This window comes from Marmota marmota, unplaced genomic scaffold, assembly GCF_001458135.2.
Source record: "Marmota marmota marmota unplaced genomic scaffold, marMar, whole genome shotgun sequence".
In the NCBI taxonomy this organism is placed as follows: domain Eukaryota; kingdom Metazoa; phylum Chordata; class Mammalia; order Rodentia; family Sciuridae; genus Marmota; species Marmota marmota.
Genome location: NW_026000076.1, coordinates 6,089,386 through 6,116,990, shown reverse-complemented (window position 1 = coordinate 6,116,990; position 27,605 = coordinate 6,089,386). Strand labels below are relative to the sequence as shown.

The following is a 27,605-nucleotide window of genomic DNA, read 5'->3' as shown; positions in this document are numbered from 1 at the left end:
ACAAAAAAAAAAAAAAAAAAAAACTTTTGATCAGTTGCCCAGGCTGGCAAATGAACCCAACTGAACTTGGTCTTCTCCTGCCTCACCCTTCTAGGTAACTGGGATTATAGCCATATTCCACCATTCCCAGTTCAAGATTCCCCTTTTAGAAATAAGAGTTGCAAGGATAATTTCATGATGGAGATTAATATCTGCAAGTGGAACATTTTTTTCTTTTTTTCCTAGTCTTGTTGAGATTTCTTTGACACTTTGAAGGCTGCCTCCTTGAATGTTACTAGCAGTAAGAGAGAAAAACACTCCTCAGGTCAATTTTCTGCCAGAACTTTTAAAAAAAAATATTTATTCTTAAGCTTTAGGTGGATACAATAACTTTATTTTACATTTATGTGGTGCTGAGGATCGAACCCAGTGCCTTGTGCATGCTAGGTGGGCACTCTACCACTGAGCCACAACCCCATCCCTCTGACAGAATTTTTTTAAAAAGGAAAAAAGAAAAGAAGCTCAGAATTACAACAAGGAAAAGAAAGGATTAAGACAAGAATATTATTAATAGATGGGATATGGAACATATGTACAAATTGAGGAGCTTTAATTAAATATTTTGAAAAAATTATTATGAGTTGTTCTTTAATATTGATGTTATAAAGCATTTTGCAACTGTGTAAACACAAGTAATCCAAGTTATATTGCTGTCCTTTTGAAAATATTCTCATAGATTCTAAACAAAGAAGTCTTGTATTTTTTTCCCTAGCTGACAAAATATTTTCTTTTTTTTTCCTTCAGTACTGATGATTGAACCCAGGGGTGCTCTACCACTGAGCTATATCCCCAGACTTTCTTTTTGTTTTTTTGATACAGGGTCCTACTAAATTGCTGAGGCTGGCTTTAAATTTGTCATCCTCCGTGCCTCAGCAGTAGGATTATTACAGGCTTGTGCCACCTTGTCCAGCAATATTTTCATATACTTATTAATGTCAGCATTTCAAAATATTATCTTAACAGCATTAACAATATACTGATTTGTAAATTGGTTCTTACTTTCCTATTTTTCTTGTTTAAGAGGGTTTAAAATGTGTGCTTAGGGGCCAGGGTTGTAGCTTGGTGGTTGAGGGCTTGCTTGAGCGCTTACCTTGCATGCGTGAGGCACTGGGTTTGATCCTCAGCACCACATAAAAAAATAAATAAAGATATTGTGTCCATCTACAACTTTAAAAAATGTGCTTAAAGACTGCTTTACCTTTTTAAGAAAATGTTTTTAAGTGTTTGACTTGAAGATTCTTGACAATTGGCTCTAGTTTATCTTATCATTCTTATTATTCAATGACCATGTCCTACAATTTTATACTCTTGATAACTCTAACCTCCTTCCAGCTTCTCCATTCCCTTTCACAGTGCCTTCCTCTTTGAATACTTCCTTTTCCTAGAATGTCCTCTACTGTCTATCACTTCTTTATTCTTCAGTATTCCATTCTCTGGTTTCCCTTTTGTTTTCTTACAAAGAATTAGTTTTCTCAATATTATCTCTTCTGTAATAACATTTTATATTCTAACTATGACTGTATATTTACTGTTTGAAGCAGTGAGGTAAACTTTAGGAGATAAATCTGTAAAATATTGAGTGTGTAATAAGCATTCATTATATTAGATGATTTTCCTTTTTTTTTTTTCCCTTCCCTTTTCCTTGCTTAGGTTAGACAACTAGATTCAGCATTAGAAATTTGTAAGGAAGAGCTTGCCCTGCATTTGAATCAATTGGAAGGAAATAAGGAAAAGTTTGAAAAACAGCTGAAGAAGAAATCTGAAGAGGTAAGTTATTTCCTTTATATGTAGCACAATTTTCATGTGATTTCTTTACTAAATAAGTTTTATTTACTTATTTTTGGTACCAGGGATTAAACTACAGAGGGCATTTGCTCACTGAGCTGCATCCCTAGCCCTATTTTGTATGTTTTTTAGAGACAGTGTCTCAACTGAGTTTCTTAGCGCCTTGCTTTTGCTGAGGCTGGCTTTGCAGTCCTCCTATCTCATCCTCCCAGCTGCTAGGATTACAGGCATGTGGCACCATGACCGGCCTCTTTGAGTTATTTTTAAGATACTTTATGGTGTATTTTTTTTTTCTTAGTGGTTTTGGGGATTGAACCCAGGGCCTTGTGCATGTAAGGCAAGCACTCTACCAACTGAGCTATATCCCTGGCCCCTAATATACTATATCCTTATGTAGCTGATATTAAAATGTACATTCCAAATTTTATATTCTTTAAAGAACAACCTTTATTTCAGTGCAACTTAAAATATAAAACCATGGGCTGGTGTTATGGCTCAGTGGTAGAGTGCTTGCCTAGCACGTACGAGGCCCTGGGTTCAATCCTCAGCACCACATAAAAATAAATAAATAAATAAATAAAAAGGTATTGTATCCAACTACAACTAAAAAATAAATATAAAATATATATATATAGGAGCTGAAGTTGTGGCTCAGTGGTAACGTGCTTGCCTAGCATGTGCAAAGCCCTGGGTTCGATCCTCAGCACCACATGAAAATTAATAAATAAAATAAAGGTATTTTGTCCAACTACAACTAAAAAACAAAATATTATATATATATTTTCCCTTAAAATTCTAATTAGTTATTGTTTAGAGAATCAGATAAATTACTAATATCACAGAGCAATTCTAATATAAAAAACATCTAATATAAAATAAGTAATATTTAGATTTAGAGTGAAATTATTCCAAATTTTTCTATTTTGTTTTTGTTTCTTCTCATTGTCTGAAGAATTAAGAATTAGGTTTAGAGCTGGGTGCTGTGGCACATGCCTACAATCCCAGCATCTTGGGAAGCTGAGGCAGGGAGGATTATGAGTTCAAAGCCAGCCTCAGCAAAAGCGAGGCACTAAGCAACTCAGTGAGACCCTGTCTTTAAATAAAATACAAGAAAGTGCTGTGGATGTGGTTCATTGGTTGAGTGCCCCGAGTTCAATTCCGCCCCCCCAAAAGAGAATTAGATTTAGAAATTAAACTTTCTATATTGAAATAAGTTTCTCAGGTAATAAAGACCTTTCTTGAGTTATCTTATTCTCTCTGTATCCTTAATGTCTAGCACTTTGCTTATTATGTCGAAAGAACTCAGAATTCTTCTATTTTATTTTTGTTCCTCAGTCTTGCTAAATTGCTTAGGGCCTCACTAAGTTGCTGAGGTATTGTTGAACTTATGATTCTCTCCTACATCAGTCTCCCTAGTCACTGGGATTACAGGCATGTGCCACCATGCCCAGCCCCTATATTTACTTTTTCTTTTTTTTTTTAATTTTTTTTTGTTCTTTTCCCCTATATTTACTTTAAAGTCAAGCTATCTAGAAGTTAAAGTACAGTACAATGAAATGTTATAAAATATCTTTATTTGTTTTTATTTATTGATGGATAATATTGTAAATTATTATTTGGATACAGCTAACATTATATACATCAACATATATATTTTTAAATTTTTTTTTATTGTAGGACACAATATCTTTATTTTATTTATTTATGTGGTGCTGAGGATTGAGTCCAGTGCCCCATGTATGCAAGGCAAGCATGAGCCACAAACCCAGCCCTATAATTGAAGTTTTGCCAGTGACTAGATTACTGAATAAAATAAAATTTGTTGTTATATGATGTGACTTTCTTGGTGTTTTGGGTTAGATCTTATTTTTTTTCTTCTGTTTTATCGTATTTAAATATTTTGCCCATTATCTCTTTAAATAGGAAGTAAGTGTGAGACAGGATGTTCCAGTAAAGAAAAAAACATATTTAAACATTTTTTGTAGGGACATTAGTTTGATATAAAATAAACCACTACAGAAGTGTGATCTTTAGTTTGTCAGGAGCTGATAAAGAAAACAGGTAGGGATGGGGCTGCAGCTCAGTGGCAGAGTGCTTGCCTAGCATGTGTGAGGCACGGGATTTGATTCTCAGCTCCGCATACAAATAAAATAAAGGCATGCTGTCCATACACAACTATTAAAAAAAAAAAAGAAATTAAAAAAAAGAAGAAAAAGAAAACAGATAATACTGATGAATATTTGCACTAAATTATTTTCAGGCAGACTTAAGTAAAATGGATTAGCATAAAAATGAGTATTAAAATCAGAATTAGAAATTAGCTAGTTGCCTGTAATATTAAGATTATTCCAGGTTTCCAATATCATTATATAAAGAAGCTTGAAATTTTAAAAGAGCTTCTTTCTCATCATGAGCAAAGAATATGTGGTTCCTAAGTCCTTTATGATGCTTCTGAGTGTTTATCGGCTGGATAATTAAAAAAAAGAACCAAATCATGATTCTCTTGTGCTATGTCTTGCAAGGAATTAAAATTCCTTTCTTCTGGAAAGAGTCTTTGCTTTAAAGGAATAGCTTTGTTTCCCTTCATTTAAAAAAAATTATTACATAAACAATGATAGGAAAACTTTCAAAGAAAATTTATATACACCTTTCTCTGTGGTACTATCTTTTTCATTTATCTTTTCATAATTATATTGATGCAATGTGATTTTCAAACTTAATTTCATTTTATAAAATGTTACATTTACTACTGTCTTGTAAATTATGGTTTTAAATGGACACATCATTTATAATTAGATTGATATATATCCTCTTTAATTAAAACTTTGCCTTATTGTTGGAGGAGGTGGAAAATGTTATAAAATATATTTTAAATTATGCTAGGTTATTTATATTATTTTTTAAATGATTTCTGTTAGCATGTTTTTAGGATTTGGATTATTAGGGCAAAGGACAGTTTTTTTGTTTTTGTTTTTTCCCTTCTTAATACCAGTGCTACTAGATAATTTTAAGAATATCTTTTAAATCAGTTTTAGAGACCAGCATATTCAAATACTAAATATTTGGAGTGAATGAGTGAAATTTCTCAGCTGATAATGTTATTCCTTGTATGTGTTTTTTGGAGCAAGAATATTCCCGGGTGATTTGCTGGAATAGTCTTTTATAAATAACAACAATAACCTAATAATAAATATTGACTAATATTTTTGCAGTACTTCATGGCAGTGATTTATTATCACAAAGCAGAAAAAGTGCATTAGCTGAAATGTAGAGAAATCCATAGCTACCTATATTTTTCACTTCATCTAGGAGGAGTCATACAGAACATATTTCTTTCCATTGCAGTGAAATATGACAAGAGGTATAGTTTTTCTGCCTAGGGAAGACTGTTTATGATTCGGAAGTTCTGAGTTTTCTGGTTTTTTTGGTAGGGATGGGTTAGGTCAGATATGAATAATGACCAACCTGTAAGTATCAAAATAATTGCAGGCTCCCAGAAAGAAAGCATGTTTCAGTACCTCAGCCAAAATAATCTAATCACACAGGACAATCTTAAAAGATACATCTCCAGACAGCAACCAGGTCCTTATAATATACCTCTCCATCAGAAAAACGAACCCCACCCTTCTATGTAATAAACTGTGACTACTATTGACCCTCATGACAATTGCTCCACATAATAAATGAGGATAATTAAGACAGATTTGACATTTTATTGCTTTTTATTTGAAACAGTTCATTGTAATGAGAAATATATGTATTTGTTAGGTATACTGTTTGCAGAAAGAGCTAAAGATAAAAAATCACAGTCTTCAAGAGACCACTGAGCAAAATGTTATTCTACAGCATACTCTTCAGCAACAGCAGCAGATGTTACAGCAAGAGACAATTAGAAATGGAGAGCTAGAAGATATTCAGACTAAACTTGAAAAACAGGTATATATTACTGGATGGTTTTATTTTATGAAATAGAAATTTTAAAAATCATTAACAAGTTTTTAGTTATAGAAATTGTTATTTAACTTTAAATATTTCACATGATAAGAAATACTCTGTATTGATATTGTAAAAATGAAGTTCTAATCCTCCATAATCTGACCTGAATATCTAATTCTGTCACCACATATTTGTTATCTAATACTGCAGCCACAATTTAGTTATAATTTAGAGTTCTCTACTAAATCTCTCTTTTTTTTTTTTTTTTAACCCAAATATATTACCTATCTGGATCATTATTCCTTCTAATGTTGACATTTTGGATCAGCACATGGTGTGATATTCTCTAAAGAAATGGCAAAGCAGTATACTAAAACAAAATTGCCAAAGGAAAATACTCTTCCTACTTAGTTCTGAGGATAAGTTATGGGACTGGGGAGGTAGCTCAGTGACAGAAGCATTTGCCTTGCATGCACAAGGCCCTGGGTTTGATCCTCAACACTGCAAAAAATAAAAATAAAAAATAAATAAAATAAAAACAAAGTTATTACTTTAGTGAAAGAGCCCTTGAGAATTTATTATACTAGAGTACTAACCTTTTTTCTTTCATTCTTTGCCAAATTTATCTGAATTATTTTTTCTTCTTTTTTTATTTATATATGACAGCAAAATGCATTACAATTCATAGTTCACATGTAGAGCACAATTTTTTATTATCTCTTATTATATACAAAGTATATTCACACCAGTTCGTGTCTTCATACATGTACTCTGGATAATGATGTCCATCACATTCCACCATTATTTCTACCCCCATGCCCCTTCCCATTCCCTCCCACCCCTCTGCCCTGTCTAGAGTTCATCTATTCCTCCCATGCTCCCCCTCCCTACCCCAGTATGAATCAGTCTCCTTATATCAGAGAAAACATTCAGCATTTGGTTTTGGGGGATTGGCTAACTTCACTTAGCATTATCTTCTCCAATGCCATCCATTTACCTGCAAATGCCATGATTTTATTCTCTGTTATTGCTGAGTAATGTTCCTTTGTGTATATATATGCCACATTTTTTTAATCTATTTATCTACTGAAGGGCATCTAGGTTGGTACCACAGTTTAGCTATTTGGAATTGTGCTGCTATAAACATCGGTGTGGCTGTGACCCTGTAGTATGCTGTTTTTAATTCCTTTGGGTTTAGACCGAGGAGAGAAATAGCTGGGTCAAATGGTGGTTCCATTCCCAGATTTCAGAGGAATCTCCATACTGCTTTCCATATTGGCTTCACCAATTTGCAGTCCCACCAACAATGTAGGAGTGTACATTTTTCCCCACATCCTCGACAACACTTATTGTTTATATTCATAATAGCTGCCATTCTGACTGGAGTGAGATGAAATCTTAGAGTAGTTTTGATTTGCATTTCTCTAATTGTTAGTGATGATGAACATTTTCTCATATATTTGTTGATTGATTGTATATCATCTTCTGAGAAATGTCTGTTCAGGTCCTTCGCCCTGATTGAGTTATTTGTTTTTTTGTTTGTTTGTTTGTTTTTGGTGTTTAGCTTTTGAGTTTTTTATATATCCTAGAGATTAGTGCTCTATCTGATGTGTGAGGGATAAAAATTTGCTCCCAAGATGTAGGCTTTCTCTCTCTCTTCACCTCACAGAATTCTTTACAGATATTTCATTTCTTTTGTTTTTTTCTCTTTTCAAAAGAAAATTTGCAGAAATAAACAAATTGAAAAATTTATACATTTTGCAATGTAATCTTTTTTTAAAAAAAAACATTTTATTTTTTTAGTTAGAGACAATACCCTTACTTATTTATTTTTATGTGGTGCTGAGGATCGAACCCAAGGCCTTGCAAGTGCTAGGCAAGCACGCTACCACTGAGCCACAATCCCAGCCCTCCAATGTAATCTTACTACATTTGTAAGATTAGTTTTTTTGTCAAATGGATGATCTCTCATTATTTCAAATTTATCCTCAGCCTCTGCTGTGCTTTGAATGCCCCCACCAAAACTCATGTTGAAATGTAAGATAAGAGTTGGGACCAGATGGGACCTTTAAGAAGTGATTGAGCTGGACGCAGTGATGCATGCCTGTAAATCCAAGTCTCTTGGGAGGCTGAGTCAGGAGGATCACGAGTTCAAAGCCAGCCTCAGAAACTTGTTGAGGCCTAAACAACTCAGCAAAATCCTGTCTCTAAATAAAATACAAAAAAGGGCTGGGGATGTGGCTCAGTGATAAAATTCCCCTGGGTTCAATCCCCAATACCAAAAAAAAAAAAAAGAAGAAAGAAGAAGAAGAAGAAGAGATCGAGTTATGAGAGCTCAGACCTCAAGAATGAATGAATCTACTTATGGACTGATGAGTTATCTCGAGAGTGGGGGGTGTTATAAAAGCCATTTTGGCTCTGTTTCTTCTATGTTCTCCTTTCACGGTAATGTGATGCCCTGTACCACATTGGGACTCTGCAGAGTCCCCATTAGTAAGAAGGCCTTCAGTTTCAGCATAGTGACTTTGGACTTTCCCCACTCCAGAACCACCTCCAAAAACATGAACAAAATAAACCTTTTTTCTTTTTAAGTCAGCCAGTATATGATATGGTATTCAGTTATAGCAACAGAAAACTTCTAAGATAGCCTCTCCGGTGGAACTAAAGACTCCTTTCAGTGCATTCAATTGTGTATCATCCAGGTATTCTGTGTTTCATTTTTTAGAGACATCTGTAACTTTCCATTCCTTTCATTAAAGTCTAGACCTGTTGCTTACTAAGCCTACTATATAGCCTCACCCTGAAATATTTCTTCATCTCCTTGGCATTTGACTCCTACTACCTAAATCCTTGTAAATTCACTCTGACTTTGGCAGGACTGATTATGATTCTTGTTTCTCTTAAAGTGGTTTTATTTCTGTAGTGATGTTATAGGTTTCTTCTTTTTGTTGTTGTTTTCCCCCTAACTTGACTAGTTCATTTGAAAAAAATTTTTTTTTTTTTTTGGTGGGGGCAGTACTTGGGATTGAATTCAGGGGCACTTGGACACTGAGCCACATCTCTAGCCCTATTTGTATTTTATTTAGAGACAGCGTGTCACTGAGTTGCTTAGTGCCTTGCTTTTGCTGAAGTTGGCATTGAACTTAGAATCCTCCTGCCCCTGCCTCAGCCTTCTGAGCCACCACTATGCCTGGCCTCATTTGAATTCTTTGTATGATAATTATCTTTGTTCTTTGTTTTAAGTCAATACTTTGTTCTTTTTAACTTCTTTTAGAAAAAAAAATTTTTAGTTGTAGATGGGCACAATACCTTTATTTTATTTATTTTTATGTGGTGCTGAGGATCAAACCCAATGCCTCACATATTCTAAGCGAGCACGGTCCATTGAGCCACAATCCCAGCCCTTTCTTTAACTTCTTTAAGAGTCTACAGAAGTTTGCATCCAACAATTTCTTAAGTATAAATTTTCTTTCTGGTTTTCTTTTATATATACATTGATTCATGTTGGATCCTTTCAGATTATTACTTTAGATTCCTTGTGTTTATGTGTGTAATGTTTAATCAAGAATTCAGGAGGTAGATTTCCTTGTTTCCCTTCCCTATTTCCTGAGTACTGGAGGTATTTGGTTTGGTTTTGCTTTTGTTTTGGTTTGTTTATTCTTTATTGGTACTGTGATCAAACCCAGGGCTTTGCACATGCTAGGCAAGCATTCTACCATTAAACTGTACCTTCTGCCCTTACTGCTGTTTTAATATTATTTAGTTATTTAGTTCTGTGAGGGGTTTTAGGAAAGCTGGAAGGATATTAAAGTCAAAAGCAAAGGTTATCTTTGAGAACCACAGTCATATAAATGTTCATTGAAAACATGAAATAACAGATTACAGAATGAGAAGTGAGAAGATTGGCTTGGACAGATCCCGGAGGGATGTGATAAATAGAAGCCAACGTAAATATTTTATGAAGAAAGGAAGGACATTGTCATAGGCTATTGGAATCACTGGGAAGTAAAATGGACATTAGGAAAAGTCCATTGATGAATTGGCAACTTGGAAGCTACTGGTGATTTAACCGCAGTTTATATGGAACAGACAGTTTTTCTGTAGATTGAGGTGTAAATGAGAAATGAGACAGTAATATAGAAATTGGTCTTTGCAGGGGCTGAAAGAAAGGGTGGTAAGTGGAGGAAGGTATAGGTATGAAAGACAGTTTTTTTACAATGGGAAACATGTTTAAGGGCTGTTATTTAAGAAAATAAAATGTTGGGGTTGTGGTGACACCTGCCTGTATTCCCAACTATTCAGGAGGTGCAGCAGGACTGCATGTTCAAGGCCAGCCTCAGTAATTTACTAGGAACCTATCTCAAAAAAAAAAAAAAGGGCCAGAAATGTAGCTCAGTGGTAGAGTACTTGACTAGTGTTATGTGAGGCTCCAGGTTCAATTCCCAGTACCACCACAAGAGATGGGAAAGATAAAAAGAAGAAAATAAAATACTAGAGATTGAAGATACAGGAAGGAGGAAAGAGTGTCAATAGTGTGAGGTTTCTGAGAATGTGGATAGGAATTGATTCCAGAACACACAAGAAGCAATTTAACTTACATGGGTAGAAAATGACCTCTTTTATTGTAAAAAAGATAGACAGGAAAAATGCAGGTTATAGAGTTTATAGTCAAATGGGAATTAGGAATATTTCACTGAATTAGCCAATTTATGAAGAAAGAAAGGAACACACACACACACAAGATTATTTCAAATGTAGAGAGTGAGAAGGAGAATATTTACTAAATTATTTTTTTTTTCTTTTTCCATGCTGGGAATTAAACCTAGGACCTTGTACATGCTAGGCATGCACTGTACCTCTGAGCTATACCCCAAGCCCTTTTAATTTTATTTTGAGACAGGGTCTTGCTAAGTTCCCCAGGTTTTCCTGGAACTTAATATCCTCTTGCCTCATCCTCCCAAGTAGGTAGGATGACAGTCGTGCATCACTACACTTAGCTATTTATTCAATTCTTGTTCCTTTTTATTTACAGTTCTGGGGATAGAAACTAGGACTTTGTATGTACTGGGCAAGTATCCTATCACTGAGCTATTCCCCCCTAGTCTTGTTGGGGTTTTATGTCTTATTTTAGTGTTTATGATGTTGCCACTTTTTTAAGATACATGTGAATAGAGTATCTTTATTGCTAAAAAGTAAGTTATGTTTTTGTATTTTTTTAAAACATTGCTTCATGGTCTATAATTTTGCTTTTTTTAATATTTATTTTTTAGTTGGACACAATACCTTTATTTTGTTCATTTATTTTTATGTGGTGCTAAGGGTCGAACCCAGGGCCCCACACGTGCTAAGCGAGCGCTCTACCACTGAGCCACAACCCCAGCTCAATATAATTTTGGTTTTTTAATCATTTATTTTTATTTTTAAAATTATTTTAAATTTTACTTATTTATTTTTGAGATGGGGTCTTACTATGCCCACGTTGGCCTCCTGTTCCTGAGGTCAAATGATACTTAACCTACCAAGTAGCTGGGACTATAGGCCACCCCTCTAATGCACAGATTACTCTGATTTTTAAAAATACATCTGAAATGGAATAATATGGTAGGCTACATATTTATAAAAGTGTTTTTCTTTTGACTAATGTTTATTAGTAATTTAAAATACTTACTGAGAACTGCTTTACAAGGTATCAAAGCTGGAACAAGAACTTCAAAAACAAAGGGAAAGTTCAGCTGAAAAGTTGAGAAAAATGGGGGAAAAATGTGAAACAGCTGCTCATGATGCAGATTTGAAAAGGCAGAAAGTTATTGAGCTTACTGGTACTTCCAGGTAAAATGTGAATATGTTCATTTTATTTACCTTCCCATTTTTATATCAGTAATATCTGTTTCAAAATTAGTAACCACTGAAATATTTGCCTGAAGAATTTATTTCTTCATAATCTGAATTCATATAGTATTTTTTATCCCCTCATATCCTTCATTATGCCTTTTTTGTATTATAGTTTAATACCTTAACCTTTCTGCTATATTGAAAGTTCTTTAAGGCAAAGGCCATATCTAGTTTACTTTAGAATTCTGTATAACAATTAGCACAACTAGCATTAAGTCCTTATGTCTCATAGGCACTCAGCAACTGTTGTATTAAGTGATGAATAACATTCAAAGTTATAGGCAAAGTTTCCTCACATAGAGACTTGCAGAGACTCTTAACTGTATAAAGGAGGGAGTAACGATAAAAGAAAACAGTGTCTCTCAACCTTGACTGAACATTAAAATCACATAAGCAGTTTGTAAAAAATACTGATACCTGAGACACACATTTAGATTAAATTACATGTAAAGATTATGATTTAGTTTAACTGGATTGGGCCCCGGCATCAATATTTTAATTGGTCAATAAAGGAATCCATGAGCTGAAAGCAATACCCTGCTTCCGCAGACCCTCTTCTGTTTAATCAACAAGAATTGGCATATAGTAACACACTCATAATTAGTCTACTCTTCTGCCAACAGGAGTCAAGAGTGAACTTACATGCTAGAACTAAAAACTTGTCCCCAGATTCCCTCTGCACATTGTGTTTATGGCTAACCATAGTCCTTCAAGCCTTCTTTTTCTCAGTGACAGGTGTCTACCCATTAACACAGCCTTACTGTTGTTGTTTACCTTGGGTCCATGAAGACTCATCACATTATAACTTTATGTTTATACACCACAAGACATGTTAGATTTCCAGATCAACTCTCATCCCTTCCATGAATTCCCAAAAAGATCTCCACATATTCTCCTTTTTCTCACCCCATCCCAATTCCTGAAGGACTGGAATGCACAGTCTATCTAAAAAGGCATTCCTATATTCGCTATCTCTTCTTTTGCTGTACCAGAAACGTGATACTCCCTGAGGACATTGCTTCTTTCCATGCAGCTCTCTGAAGTAAAACTTTTACCCATAGCTCTTGTACCATACAGTCAGTGCCTGGAATAGTGTACTCTGATCCTAATGTCAATATATTATATTATCCCTCACTGTTGCTGATTCTTACAGGCCACCTAGCTTACTGCTGCTCTCTCCACCACCACTCCTGATTCTTAAAGGATTTGGGGGGTAGGAGTATTAACTGGGAATTGAACCCAGGAACACTTTATCCCAGATATACCAGACCCCCCCACACACTTTTTTTTTGTTTTGGAGATAGTATCTCTTTTTGTTAGTTGCCCAGGCTAGCCTTGAATTTATGATCCTCCTGCCTCAGCCTCCAGAGGTGCCAGGATTACAGGCATATGCCACTGTGTTTAGTTCTTAGGGGTTTCAGTATACACCTGACATCTTGGCTTCTGATTTTTTTTAATCCTCTCCTCTAATAATGTTTTAATAATAAAACACTCCCATGGTTTGCCCTGGATCTTATTATTTCCAGTATCCACAATTTCTCCAAAATTTGACAATTATGTGTTATTCCCTTTAATACTCTAACAATTCTTCGACCCAACCAGGACCTCTAATCTATCAGTTCTAGCACTAATTCCATGATGCCCTCTCTCCTTTTTTTTTTTTTTTTTGTGGTACTGGAATTGAACCCAGGGACACTTAACCACTGAGCTACATCTCCAGACCTTTTTTATTTATTATTTAGAGACAGGCTCTTACTAAGTTGCTGAGGCTGGCCTCTAACCCTCCTGCCTCAGACTCCCCAGTCACTGGGATTACAAGTGTGCACCCTCTTCCCAGCTCCTTTCTTGACTGAGTTTAAGTTAGTCATTTAAATCACTAATATGCTTATATCCACAACTCCTTTCAGTTCCCTCTATAAAGCAGGAAGGTTGTACAATCCTGGAATCTTTCTTCTCTATATGCTAACAAAGATCATTCTAATAATAAAGATCTGAGTAAAAATGATTGATTTGGCTCCCCTGTGAGTAGTATGATCTTTTTTTTTTTAAATATTTTTCAGTTGTAAATGAACACAATGACTTTATTTTTTAAATTTATTTATATGTGGTGTTGAGGATTGAACCCAGTACCTCACATGTGCTAGACGAGCACTCTACCACTGAACGACAACCCCAGCCCTGATCTTTTTATATATATTTTGTAGTTTTTGATGGACTTTTATTTTATTAATTTTTTTTATGTGTTGCTGAGGATCCAACCTAGTGCCTCACACATGCTAAGCGAATGCTCTACCACTGAGCTACAACTCCAGCCTGAGCAGTATGATCTTTATGATGAATAATTTGATTGGTTGGCTTCATTATGATCTGTGTCAGATCATAGAAATTCCAGATTAAATGAAGTGTCTATCCCTGGATATTCTCAATACATATGAAGTTTTATTAAGTTAGGTCAAATGCTAGCCTTGTTAAATATTACAAGGTAATACATTTGTATTTAGTAGTATTTAGAGCACAAAGAAAAATTTTAAAATATAATAGGTGAGTTAAGATTCTGAGTAGATAGCCTTAAAAAAGAATGAAATGATGGTATTTGCCAGTAAATTGATGGAGCTAGAGAATATCATGCTAAGCAAAATAAGCCAATCCAAAAAAACAAAAGCCAAATGTTTTCTCTGATACGCAGATGCTAATTCACAATAAATTGGGGGTGACTAGGGAAGAATAGTTACTTTGACAGAGAGGAATGAAGGGAGGGGGAAGAGGGGGTATAGGGGAAGGAAGCATGGTAGAATGAATTGGACATTATTACCCTATGTGCATCTATTATTACACAACCAATGTGATTCTACATTGTGTACAACCAGAAAAATGAAAAGTTATACTGTTTATATGATGTGTCAAAGTGCATTCTACTGTCATGTATAACTAATTAGAACAAATTTTAAAAATTAAAAAACCCTAAAAGAATGTTTGTATTTAAAAAATAACCAGAATGATGGATATAATATCTAAGGGATATCAGATTCTGCTGAATTTCAGGTTAGTTAAAAGACAATGATGCTTTTTGATGATCCAACCTTTGACATTTATGTTGATAAGGAAAACTCTAGGCTAAGTGGTCCAGAGAACTAAAGCAATAGGTTGGTTCCCATATTCTCACAAATTCTATTTAATCCCACCAATTTCCTTATGAAACCAAACACAAACACATGATTTAAAACTGAATAAAATGCCTTGCAATCAGAAATATCTTAAGAGAAGTCTACATAAAATATGGGGTGTAGGAATATGTTCTGGTACGTGTATTTTTGTTGTTGTTTGTTTTGTTTTAATAAATTAATAGAAGTACTTTATTATTTTACATTTCTTCACTCACAGATTCCAAAGTAAACAACCACTATCAAATGGAAAAAAAGATTCTCAATAGACATTTTGCTAATATTTTTCTTTATGTAATTTTCAGGCTTTCTTTAGTCAGAAACAAGTCTAATGGTTTTGAAGTTTCCAGATTACCTGTTCTATTGTTTGTTTTTAATTAGGCAAGTAAAGCTTGAGATGGATCAGTACAAAGAAGAACTGTCTAAAATGGAAAAAGAAATAATGCACCTAAAACGAGATGGAGAAAATAAAGCCATACATCTCTCTCAATTAGATATGATCTTAGATCAGACAAAGATAGAACTAGAAAGGAAAACAAGTGCTGGTAAGCAAACAGTTGACTGAGTTTAGCTCCTTGTATATTTGTACTTAAGAAGTTGAATAAAATGAGAATTTGAGGTGGTGGGGCTGGAAGGGACCAAGAGTGTTCAGTATTTTGCCTCATATAGATGAATTAAACTGGATATTCTCTTTTTTTTTTTTTTTTTAAAGTCAATCTTGTTTTTATTTTATTTTAAAACTGGATACTTAATTATAATTATTTAAAAGTTCTTAGTAAAACATGATTTGTATATTGTTATAAAGCTATTCTCTCCTCATAATAGTGAAGGAGTTAGAGAAGTTACAACACCACACAGAGACTGAACTAACAGAAACTTTGCAGAAACGGGAAGCACTGGAGACTGAACTACACAATGCTCATGGAGAATTAAAAAGTACTCTAAGACAACTGCAGGAATTGAGAGATGTACTACAGAAAGCTCAGTTATCGTTGGAGGAAAAATATACTACCATAAAGGATCTCACAGCGGAACTTAGGTAAGTTAAATAATAAGAACTAAAAAAAAAGAACTGATATCACAATTACAGGTATTTCTTTTATTACTCTGAATCCTTGGGTCATACAATAAAATTTATTATTGAATTCTAGGTTTCCAAACTTCTAACTGCCTTTGGTTTGCTGTGGCCCATCTAGTCAACTATCCCATGTTCTATCTAATTGATTCAGCTGTTGTTATTGGCTGCTAATGCTTCTACCCTTATTTGGATCATTTTACACTGGCTGTAGTGGCAAAGAGAAGGAAAAAAAGGAACAGTTGGGCAAGCATATAGCAGTGGCTAATAGCAAATTATTATTAGTAGTAGTATTACTCTTGATATTAACTCCATATTTTATGTTAGGACTGTGTCAGGGACTTCATATATGTTCTCATTTCCTTACAACATATATAGTTCCACCTTTTTTTTTCTTTTTTTATAGATAAGATGATGAAGTCTTGGGCTGGGGATGTGGCTCAAGCGGTAATGCACTTGCCTGGCATGTGCAAGGCACTGGGTTCGATCCTCAGCACCACATAAAAAAAATAAAGATGTTGTGTCCACTGAAAACTAAAAAATAAATATTAAAGAATTCTCTCTTGGGCTGGGGATGTGGCTCAAGCGGTAGCGCGCTCGCCTGGCATGCGTGCGTGCGGCCCGGGTTCGATCCTCAGTACCACATACAAACAAAGATGTTGTGTCTGCCCAAAACTAAAAAAAATAAATATTAAAATTCTCTCTCTCTCTCTTCAAAAAAAAATCTCTCTCTCTCTCTCTCTTTAAAAAAAAAATTCCTTCTCTGTCTCTCTCTCAAAAAAAGAAAAAAAGATGATGAAGTCTTGAGAAAAATATATATAACTAAATGCCCAAAGTAATACAGGTGGGGTCTAGAGAAGGGAATTAAATTTAAGTCTGTCCAACTGTGATACTATGATTAACAATAATAGCATAGAATACTATCTAGCACTCATGTATACTGAGTAGAGGTGGAGAGCTAGACCACAGCCAAAGCATTCCCATAGACCCAGAAAAGAAAAAGCGTTACAAAGCAGATGTGAAATGTGGAATAAAGAACAGGATAAAGAACAAGATGACCCCCCAAAATTAGATAACATACCCTAGGATTCTGTTTCCATGTACTTATCCTTAATAAATTTCCTATGGCTTTAAATATTATCCGACAGACATTTCCAAACCCATATCTGCAGTATTGATCTCTTCCTCAAATTCCAGATTAAATACCCAAATACTAACTTGTTATTTCCACTTTGATATTTTTAAAAAGCATCTAAGGCTTGATGTTGGCCAAAATACAACTCATTTATTTCATCATAATGCTGCACCCCCTTATTTAGGTATCATGCAGTTGCTCAAACCAGAAATCTGGAAGATTATTATATCTTTCCATCTCTTTTTTTTTCAGGTCATTATGCAACATTGTTTGTAAAATGTATTTTTAAATCCATGGATTTATTGGCCTCTTTTCTTTCCTACCTTACCATGAGCTATCATCTCTCACCTGTTCTTGCTGTGGCTTCCTAATTGGTCTCCCTGCCTACATTCTGGATTCCCTCAATCTTCTATTTTCCAGAGAATAGATAACTTTTTTTGTTGTTGTTTACAAGGGATTGAACCTAGGGGCACTTTACCACTGAGCTACAGCCTCAGTCCTTTTTTTTTTAAGATAGGTTCTCACTAAATTGCTGAGGCTGGCTTTGGACTTTCGATCCTCCTTCCTCAGCCTCTTGATTTGCAGGGGTTACAGGTGTGCACCACTGCTCCCTGCTCAATTTATAATTTGAAACATTTAATTAGCTCATCTTATTTCCCTATTTAAACTTTCTGTGGTTTCCCAAAACATTCAGAATAAAAGTCAAACTCCTTTAGAAATGAAAATCAGAACCACAGTGAGATACCGTTTCATACAGTAGGACAACCATTTAAAAAAAAAAAAGAAAAAACAGAAAATAACAAGTGTTGGTAAGTGTGTAGAGAAATTGGAATCTTCATATATTGCTGGTGGGAACTTAAAATGATGGTAGCTGCCGTGGAAAATAGTTTGGTAGTCTTTAAATAAATTAAACATTAAATTAACCAGATGATAGAGAACCAGGAGCCCTCTACTACTGAGTTACATTCCCCAGCCCTTTATTTATTTTGAGACAGAGCTTTGCTAAATTGTTCAGGCTGGCCTTAAACTTAAAATCCTCTGCTTTCAACCTCCAAAATACTTGGGATTACAGGCATACGCCATCACCTCTGGCTAAAATAGTGAAATCTTAAATTCTAGCTAATAGATTAATTTTATAAGCTCAGCTCTTTTCAAAGAAGATTTCCTTAGAATTAATTTCATATTGTTTTTAAAATATTAGTTTAAGGGACTGGGGGATGTGGCGTGGTGGTGGAATGGTTACCTTAGCATGCATAAGACCCCTGAGTTCAATCCCTAGTTCCACAATAAGATAAAATTAGCTTTAGAATCTGCTTTTAAAAATGAGTACCTTTATCATGGGGTTCAATCCCCAGTACCACAAAAAATAATAAATAAATGTCAGTATCTTTATTAACATTGTTTCATGTTTCTGACTGGAAGATCATATGAAGATTTTTAAGATCAACCTTTTCATCCTCTATAATATCAGAACTAAGAGTTCCATGTTGAAATTCTCTTAAAAATATATTAATATTAAGCATTTTATAATATAAAATTATATATGCTAATATCTTAGAAAGGCTAGAATTCATTAAAACTGTATTTTAAATGTTTTGTATTAGACTTTAGTACTTCATTATATGTAAGACATTTTGAGTAAAATCCCCCTGTGAAATACAATAGTTAGGGTTGGGGATACAGCTCAGGTAGAGTGCTTGCCTAGCATACAAGGAATACAAAACATGAGAATAAATATCTCACTCTATAGTAATAAAGTCACAGCTATTACATGTAAAAGATTTTCAAATATACCCATGATCTATGTATGAAAAAACAATGGATTTTTTTTTGGGGGGGGGGGGACCAGGGATTGAACCCAGGGGTGCTTAACCACTGAGCCATATCCCATTTTTTATATTTTGAGACAGCATCTCATTAAGATGCTCAGGGCCTCACCAAGTTGCTGAGGTTGGCTTTGAACCTACTATCCTCCTGCCTCATCCTACAAAGCCACTGGGATCATAGGCATGCATTGCACCTGGCTGGATTTTTTTTTTTTTTTTTTTTTTTTTTAAGAAAAACTCTTAAATCAATTCAATCTTAGAGCCCTGGGAGTTATTTAACAATTATCTTAAATTGTCCATAATAGTACATTTTTTTGTTAACTATGTGTTGTCATTTTCTTTATACATCATTCCTTTAATTTGAACCCTTCAATTTGTATTAATTACATATATTTCTTTGCTTTTACTTTATAGGAAAAATAACCCTGTTGGCCTAACTTTTTAAAACTATAGTATTCCTACTATATGCTTTGATCTGTTTTTTTTTTTTTTTTGATAAATTGCAGAGACTGTAAGATGGAGATTGAAGACAAAAAGCAAGAACTCCTTGAAATGGATCAGGCACTTAAGGAGAGAAATTGGGAGCTAAAGCAAAGAGCAGCTCAGGTTGATTTTTTAAAATTGTGTACACACACACACACACACACACACATACACACACAGACGTATATTTTTTAACCACTGAATCATATCCCCAGCATTTTATTTTATTTATTATTTAATTTTTTTGAGACAAGAGTCTCACTAAGTTGCCTTAGGGCCTTGCTAAGTTGCTGAGGCTGGCCTTGAACTTATAATCTTTTTTAAAAATAAATTAATTTATTTATTTTAACTAGGTATATATGAAAGCACAATGCATTTTGATTTATTATACACAATTGCAACACAACTTTTCATTTCTCTGATTGTACACGATGTAGCATGTACCATATGTGCAGTCATACGTGTACCTAGGGTAATAATGTCCATCTCATTCCACCATCTTTCCTGCCCCCATGCCCCCTCCCCTTTTCTCCCTTCCCTTTGCCCAATCAAAATTTCTCCATTTTTTCCCACATCCCCCTTGAACTTGTAATCTTCCTGCCTCAGCCTCCTAAATTGCTGGGATTATAGGCATGCGCCATCACACATGCATCTTAATTATATTTTAATATATTTTTTTTAGTTGTAGATGGACATGATACCTTTATTTATTTATTTTTATGTGGTGCTGAGGATTGAACCCAGTGCTTCACACATGTGAGGCAAGCACTCTCGACTGAGCCACAACCCCAGCCCTTAATTATATTTTAATGAAATTTTTTGTTATGACAAATCATATAGGGTTTCAGAAGTGACCAATTTTTGGTAAAATGTGCATTTTATATTTGTTTTATCTCTGCACATAAACGCTTTTTGAGTTAGAAATATATTATCTCTTTATTTTGATGTCTTTATAGCAACTGGTTTTTGAGAATAAGGGTTAGTTTAGCTTAGTTTCCGAGTGTTTTAATATCTTATTCTATATCAGAAGAGAATGGGATAAAAGAAGTTATTTTATCAATTAAATGTTGGAGGAACAAAAATATTTGGAAGGCATTTAGCAGTTTTTATCCAGCATAAGATGGAGTCTTAATCATTTGATTTGTTATTTATGAACAATCATTATAAGCTGGGCGCCGTGACACACTCCTGTGATCCCAGCAGCACGGGAGGCTGAGATAGGAGGATCGCAAGTTCAAAGCTAGCCTCCGCAAAAGCAGGTGATAGGCAACTCAGTGAGACCCTGTCTCTAAATAAAATACAAAAAATAGGGCTGAGGATGTGGCTCAGTGGTCAAGTACCCCTGAGTTCAATCCCCACTACCAAAAATAATAATAATAATAATTATATATGTGGGCTCAAGCCCCAGTATTAGTAATTAATCATTATTTTTCCTATTTTAAAAAAATGTTTAGGGGCTGGGATTGTGGCTCAGCGGTAAGAGTGCTTGCCTAGCACAGGCGGGACCTGGGTTCGATCCTCAGCACCATCTAAAAATAAAGGCATTGTATTGTGTCCATCTACACCTAAAAAATGAATATAAAAAAAATGTTTTGGGGCTGGGGATGTGGCTCAAGCGGTAGCGTGCTAGCCTGGCATGCGTGCGGCCCGGGTTCGATCCTCAGCACCACATACAAACAAAGATGTTGTGTCTGCCGAAAACAAACCAAAAAAAAAAATAAATAAATAAATATTTAAAAAAAAATGTTTGACATGAGTTTCAATTTGTTATATCCACTATAAATAATTCCAAAGCACATTCTAAGCATATAGATTTCACATCAGAGTAAAATTGAACAACAGTTTAATATTGCTTCTGTTTTTAGGTTACCCATTTGGATATGACTATTCGAGAACACAGAGGAGAAATGGAACAAAAAATAATTAAATTAGAGGGTAATCTGCAGAAATCAGAGTTGGAACTTAAAGATTGCAACAAACAGGTAATTATTGAAAGATTACACATCTTAAATTGTTTAAAAAATTACTTTGGGCTAGCTAAGTGATAATTCCAGCTACTGGGGAAGCTGAGGCAGGAGGATGTCAAGTTTGAGGTTAGTCAAGGCAACTTTGTGAGAACCTTTTTCAAAATAAAGACTAAAAGGGACTAGGGATGTGGTCTACCATGCACATGGATGTTAGTTCATCCTCAGTGTTGCAGAAAACAAAAACGAAACACACTAAAACTGTAAGCAATATGGGGCTGAGGTTGTGGCTCACCAGTAGAGTACTCGCCTAGCACTTGTGAGACACTGGGTTCAATCCTCAGCATCACATAAAAATAAATAAGTAAAATAAAGGTATAAAAGACCTAAACTTTTTTAAAAATTATTTTTATTCTAATTTGTTATATTTGACAGCAGAATGCATTACAATTCATATTACACGTATAGAGCACAATTTTTCATATCTCTGGTTGTATACAAAGTATATTCACACCATTCGTGTCTTCATATATGTACTTCAGGGTAATGATGTCCATCTCATTTAAAAAAAAAACTGTAAGCAATCATTCACATAAAACAGCTTTTTGTTTTGTTTTGTTTTGAGACTGTCTGGTCTGAAACTTCTTAGGTTCAAGTGATCTTCCTGCTTCAGCCTTCTGAATAGCTGGAACTACAGATGATGACACTGATGACATTTTTCTTTTTTTCTCCTTTTTATGTAATTTTGAGTGTAATGTTTTTTAATATCCTATAATATGTCCCCATACTACTTATAATATGTCTAAATATGAATAAAATATTTCTGGAAGAATTTGTAAGTAATTCTAGAAACTGGTTGCTTCTGAGGAAGAATAAAATAGGAAGGAGACTTTTTCTTCTTTAGAGTTTGTTTTTTTGTTTGATTTGGAGGTACTGGGATTTGAACCCGGGGTCACTTTACCACTGAGCTACATCCCAGTTCATTTTATTCTTTTTAAATATTAATGCAGGCTCTTGCTTAGGCTGGCCTCAAACTTGTGATCCTCCTGCCTCAGCCTTTCAAGTCACTGGGATTAAAGGTGTACACCACCACAACTTTGTCTCTATATTTTAACCTCATGCATATATTATCTATAAAATTATTTGTAAGGTCATGTAACATTTGTTGTTTTAATGTATACTTTTTTCTTATACAAATTATGTTTGAAACTTTTATCTTTTTAATATATTTTAAATGTAAACATAAGCATTTTATTTTTTATTTTTATTTTTTAGTTGTAAATGGACGCAATACCTTGATTTTATTTATTTTATTGTTTTATGTGGTGCTGAGGATCAAACTCAGTGCCTCATGTGTGCTAGGCAAGTGCTCTACCACTGGACCACAATCCCAACCCCCACATAAGCATCTAATTTTTTAATTGTAGTTATACACAATAATTTTATTTTATTTATTTATTTTTATGTAATGCTGAGGATCAAACCCAGTGCCTCTCATGTGCTAGGCGACTGCTGTACCGCTGAGCCACAACCCCAGCCCCCATAAGCATCTTATTAAGCACAAAAATTCATATGCTTATTTCTAAATGATGATTGTCTTAATAATTTTTTACTTTACTTTTGATGTTTTAGATATGAGTATTTAAAGTTTGAATTATTCAGAACATAGCTGTGATTGTTCTGTTTCCTTTTTTCCATTATTACATTAATAATGCTCATCTGTTTAAAATTAAGATAGAAAATTTAAATGAAAAATTGCAAAATGCCAAAGAACAGCTTCGAGAGAAAGAGTTTGTAATGCTACAAAATGAACAGGAGATAAGTCAACTGAAAAAGGAAACTGAAAGAACAAATCAAAGATTGAAAGAAATGGAGAGTGTAAGCAAATATTATTTTCCACCTAAGGAAGAAGTATTCTTGAAAGAGTGAAATGAATATTTATGTTTTAAACTGTTAACTTTAATATATAGAAACAGTGCCATAAGTATTTTTAGGCTGTGTATTTGTACAAAATGCCTTAAGTTTCTTCTTTAACTTTTAAAAATATTACAATGGTTTACAATGTCTTATTTATCTTTTTATCTCCTACCTTTCCTTTACATGTTATCTCTCATGCAGTCCGCAGTACATGCTTATAATATGTACTGAGAATCTACCATGTAATAGACTTGAAGATACAGATATTAGTAAGAGTCTTTTTTTGTACTTGAGGAACTCCATCCAGAGAGTGTGTAAAAAGATGATAATTGTTCATTATTAAAGCCAAATACATTGTTACCAGATGAAGTTTGATGACTTTATATCATCAGTTTGCATGTGTGTTGATTTGTAAACCCATTCATCCCACTTGCTTTTTTAAAAAGTGAATTTGTTTCTAGTGTCTGTAACTTTTTCTTGTTTTTAAATACTCAACTGTTAAATCTTCAGATATAACTCTTTTTTTATATTTATTCTTTAGTTGTAGATGGACACAATACCTTTATTTAATTTTTATGTGATGCTGGGGATTGAACTCAGTGCCTCACGCATGCTAAGCTAAGCTTTTCCTCTGAGCCACAACCCCAGCCCCAAATATAACTCTTTATTGTATTGGACTCTCTCTCTCTCTCTCTCTGTGGCATATAAATTCATAAGGGTAGCCATTTTAAAAAAAATATATTTTTTTAGTTGTAGTTGGACACAATATCTTATTTATTTATTTTTATGTGGTGCTGAGGTTCAAACCCAGGGCCTCGCACGTACTTGGTGAGCGCTCTACCACTGAGCCACAACCCCAGCCCCAAGGGTAGCCATTTTGACTCCTTTATTCACTCCTGTATCCCCAACACCTATCATATAGTAAGTATGAATAAGCATTTGTTTAATTAATTACATATATAAATCAAGCAGGGTCTTTGAGAGTAAGTTTAGGCCCCAGTAGAGATGGGGAAAATGATTATTAATCCTATTATTACCAGCTCTATTATGTCTGATCTCTAACAAGGAAGGGCTAAAAATACTTATATAACATTTATATTTATTTATAACCTGTGCCTCCGTTCCAAACATCAAAGCCCTAGTGATCTGTACTGGTTTCTTTCCTTCTTCGTCCTTGAAGTCAAGTGTCCTTACCTACTGTATAACCTATCTCACATGGGTGATTTAGAACTAATTTTCTTCTCTTTTTTTTTTCTTTTCCCCCTCTAAGAAGCAATACAGGTTGAGTATTCCTTACTTAAAAAACTTGTGACCAGAAGTGTTTTGGATTTTGAATTTCTTATGATTTTGGAATATTTGCATACATGTATGGGACATCTTAGTGCCTTGTACACATAGCTTGAAGATAAATTTAATATAATATTTTCAATAATTTTGTATCTGAAACAAAGTTTAATGTCATGGAATTTTCCACTTGTGGTTTCATGTTAGTATTCAGGAAGTTTTTCATTTTCAGAATATTTAAGATTTTGGATTTTCATAGTAGGGATACTCAACCTATACTTTATGAGGGATTTAATTGAATAATGTAAAAAATATTTCAGAGGGAGGAGTAGCCCCAATAACATGTCTTTATAAAGAGTGAGATCATAACCTTAACCCAGCTATGTCTATTAATGGTAGATTTTAATTATCCATGCAAATATATTCTTCATTTTTACATGAATAATCAAATATTGACTTCTTTTTTCTCTTTGTAGTATAATATATATTCTTTCATAAATGTTATATTTATAATGGTAAAGGATTATAAAGCTTGTATATATTAAATCATGCAAAATTAATCACTAAGAGTTTCAGACTTATTATATTGTACTTTTACCATTTGCTTATTAAAATTTTTTTTTTCTGAATATCAGTTTCACAATGGGTAATACACATTGTATGTTAAATTTTATAGGGATTTAGTTTGGAGGGGAAATTTCACTTAGTAAAAAATAATCAGAATAAGAAGTACATTGTGTATTTCATTTTGAAACCTACAAATTTCTTGTGCTTTTCAGGTTATGAAAGATCAGGAACAGTATATTGCTACTCAGTACAAGGAGAGCATAGATTTGGGGCAAGAATTGAGGCTGACTCAGGAGCAGAAGCAAACCTCTCAAACAGAATTGGTGGAGGCTCGTCGTCAACAAGTCCAAGCACAGAGAGAAATAGAAAGGCTCTCCAGTGAACTAGAAGATATAAAGCAAATCTCTAAAGAGAAAGTAATCCCTATTCTAAATAGTTTCATTATTACTGAAAGATCTTTAAAATTTTTAACACTTTGAACTGTATTATATAGTTCTTGCAAAAAATGAACCAAGTTTCAGAAAAATGTGAATGTACAGAGAATGGTTCAGTGCTAGAGCACTTGCCTAGCATGCCTGAGGCCTTGAGTTCAAACACCAGTAGTGCAAACAAAACAGTATGATTATACTTAATACCACTAAATTATACACTTAAAAGTGGTTAAGATGGTAAATTTTATGTTTTGTACAATTTACCATTTATTTATTTATTTATTATGGTATTAGGGATTGAACCCAGGGGTGCTTTACCACTGAGTCCCATCTTGAGCCCTAATTTATTTTTATTTTGAGACAGGGTCTCACTAAATTGCTTAGGGCCTTGCTAGGCTGCTAAGGCTGGCCTTAAACAATTCTCCCTGTTCAGACTCCCCAGTCACTGGGATTACGGGCACACATCACCACACTCCACCAATTTACCACATTTTTAAGAGGAAAAAAGTTATCTGTTATACTTTTATAACTTTGTAATTATAACTAGTAAGTCCTTCAGAACTGTTTGGACTAAACTAATAAGTTCTTGATAAATTGAGTTATAAAGCCCTTTTAGACTTTCAAGAGAGTATGAGCTATTGAAGAAAAAATAAGCAAATCTTTTTTGAGTAAAAGTTTTTACATTTGTAGCCACTTTTATCTAAATTTGTAATTGTTGGAAATCTTCAGTTCAGAACATTTGGGGAGGTAAAGTGCTTTTATATTTTCTCATATTTACTATGAGACTAACAACTTGTCTTAAAAAAGTATTTAGATTGGGGCTGGGATTGTGGCTCAGTGGTAGAGTGATTGCCTTGCCTGTATGAGGCCCTGGGTTTGATCCTCAGTACCAAAAAAATAAATAAACAAAATAAAGGAATTGTGGGGAAAAAAAAGTTTACATTAAAAAAAGTATTTAGATTGATTTACTTGTGTTAATTAGACTTTGAGGAAATGTGTTTATTGATATTCTAAAATTTTAATTTAGCATAGGAACTTAAATATTTTTACCTTTAATTTTAATTAAACCTAACTGTGCTCTGAGTCACATTTCTAAATGATTAAACTAATAAAGAATATATAGGAAATTTTTATTGGAGATATATCAGATATTTGGGGGGTCTGTTAGGAAAAGGGAAGCTGTCTACTTTTATCTTATTTCTGACCTTATCAGTAGTATTTAAGTATAGTAAAATTAGATTTATTTGGTAAGATAAGCTCGCTTAAAAAGTGAGTTAAGTGGAATTATTTTCTTTTTAATTTTTTTTTTTTAGTTGTTGAGGGACCTTTATTTTATTTATTTATTCATATGTGGTGCTGAGATTCGAACCCAGTGCTTCACACATGCTAGGCAAGTGCTCTACCACTGAGCCGCAACCTCACCCCAAGTGGAATTATTTAAGTAGTGTTTTTAATGCCAAGTACGGTGGCACACACCTAATTCAAGCTGTTTAGGAGACTGAAGCAGGAAGATTGAAAATGAAAGGCTAGCCTAGGCAACTTAGTGAGACCTCTCAAAACTAACTAAATAAATAAGGATTGAGGATATAATTCAGTGGCACAGGGGCCCTGAGTTCAATCCCCAGTAATGCTAAATAAATAAATATACATATGTACATATACATATATATATTTTAAAATGCCTTTTTTTCTGAGAAAAAAGGTAAAAAGTTGTTTTCTGGTCCAGGGATTGCAACCAGGGGCACTCAACCACTGAGCCACACCCCCCGCCATTTTTTATATTTTGTTTAGAGACAGGGTCTCGCTGAGTCGCTTAGGGGCTCACTAAGTTGTTAAGGCTGTGATCCCCCTGCCTCAGCCTCCCAAGCCACTGGGATTACAGGTGTGCACCACATAACCCGGTGGGAAAAATTTTTATTGCTTTGCTAGCAAAGGAGAAACAGGAGATTCCTGTCCTAGAAGCTGTGATCCTCCCCATCAGAGAGAATAGAGGGTTTTAAAAGAAGTCATATAAATACTTTTTAATATTATGTTTTAACCTCAAACTGAAGGTAAATTCATATATTTGTTTTTTGATGTTATTTTTATTGGTTCTTTTTAGTTGTACATA

At 34.2% G+C, this 27,605-nt stretch overlaps 1 protein-coding gene across 14 annotated transcripts in view; it reads left to right on the top strand.

The window, feature by feature from the left end:
• The window catches only part of Ccdc18 (coiled-coil domain containing 18), a 103,632-nt gene that overhangs the window by 44,928 nt on the left and 31,099 nt on the right, over positions 1-27,605 (top strand). For 11 of the 14 annotated variants that reach the window (XM_048814430.1, XM_048814432.1, XM_048814439.1 and 8 more), the window contains 9 exons: positions 1,690-1,806; positions 5,593-5,760; positions 11,447-11,589; positions 15,195-15,358; positions 15,639-15,852; positions 19,356-19,455; positions 21,198-21,314; positions 23,031-23,174; positions 25,277-25,480. In XM_048814430.1, the coding sequence (XP_048670387.1) occupies positions 1,690-1,806; positions 5,593-5,760; positions 11,447-11,589; positions 15,195-15,358; positions 15,639-15,852; positions 19,356-19,455; positions 21,198-21,314; positions 23,031-23,174; positions 25,277-25,480 (1,371 nt within the window). The remainder of the gene's footprint in view (positions 1-1,689; positions 1,807-5,592; positions 5,761-11,446; positions 11,590-15,194; positions 15,359-15,638; positions 15,853-19,355; positions 19,456-21,197; positions 21,315-23,030; positions 23,175-25,276; positions 25,481-27,605) is intronic. The other 3 variants (XM_048814443.1, XM_048814440.1, XM_048814438.1) reach the window with 2 other exon arrangements.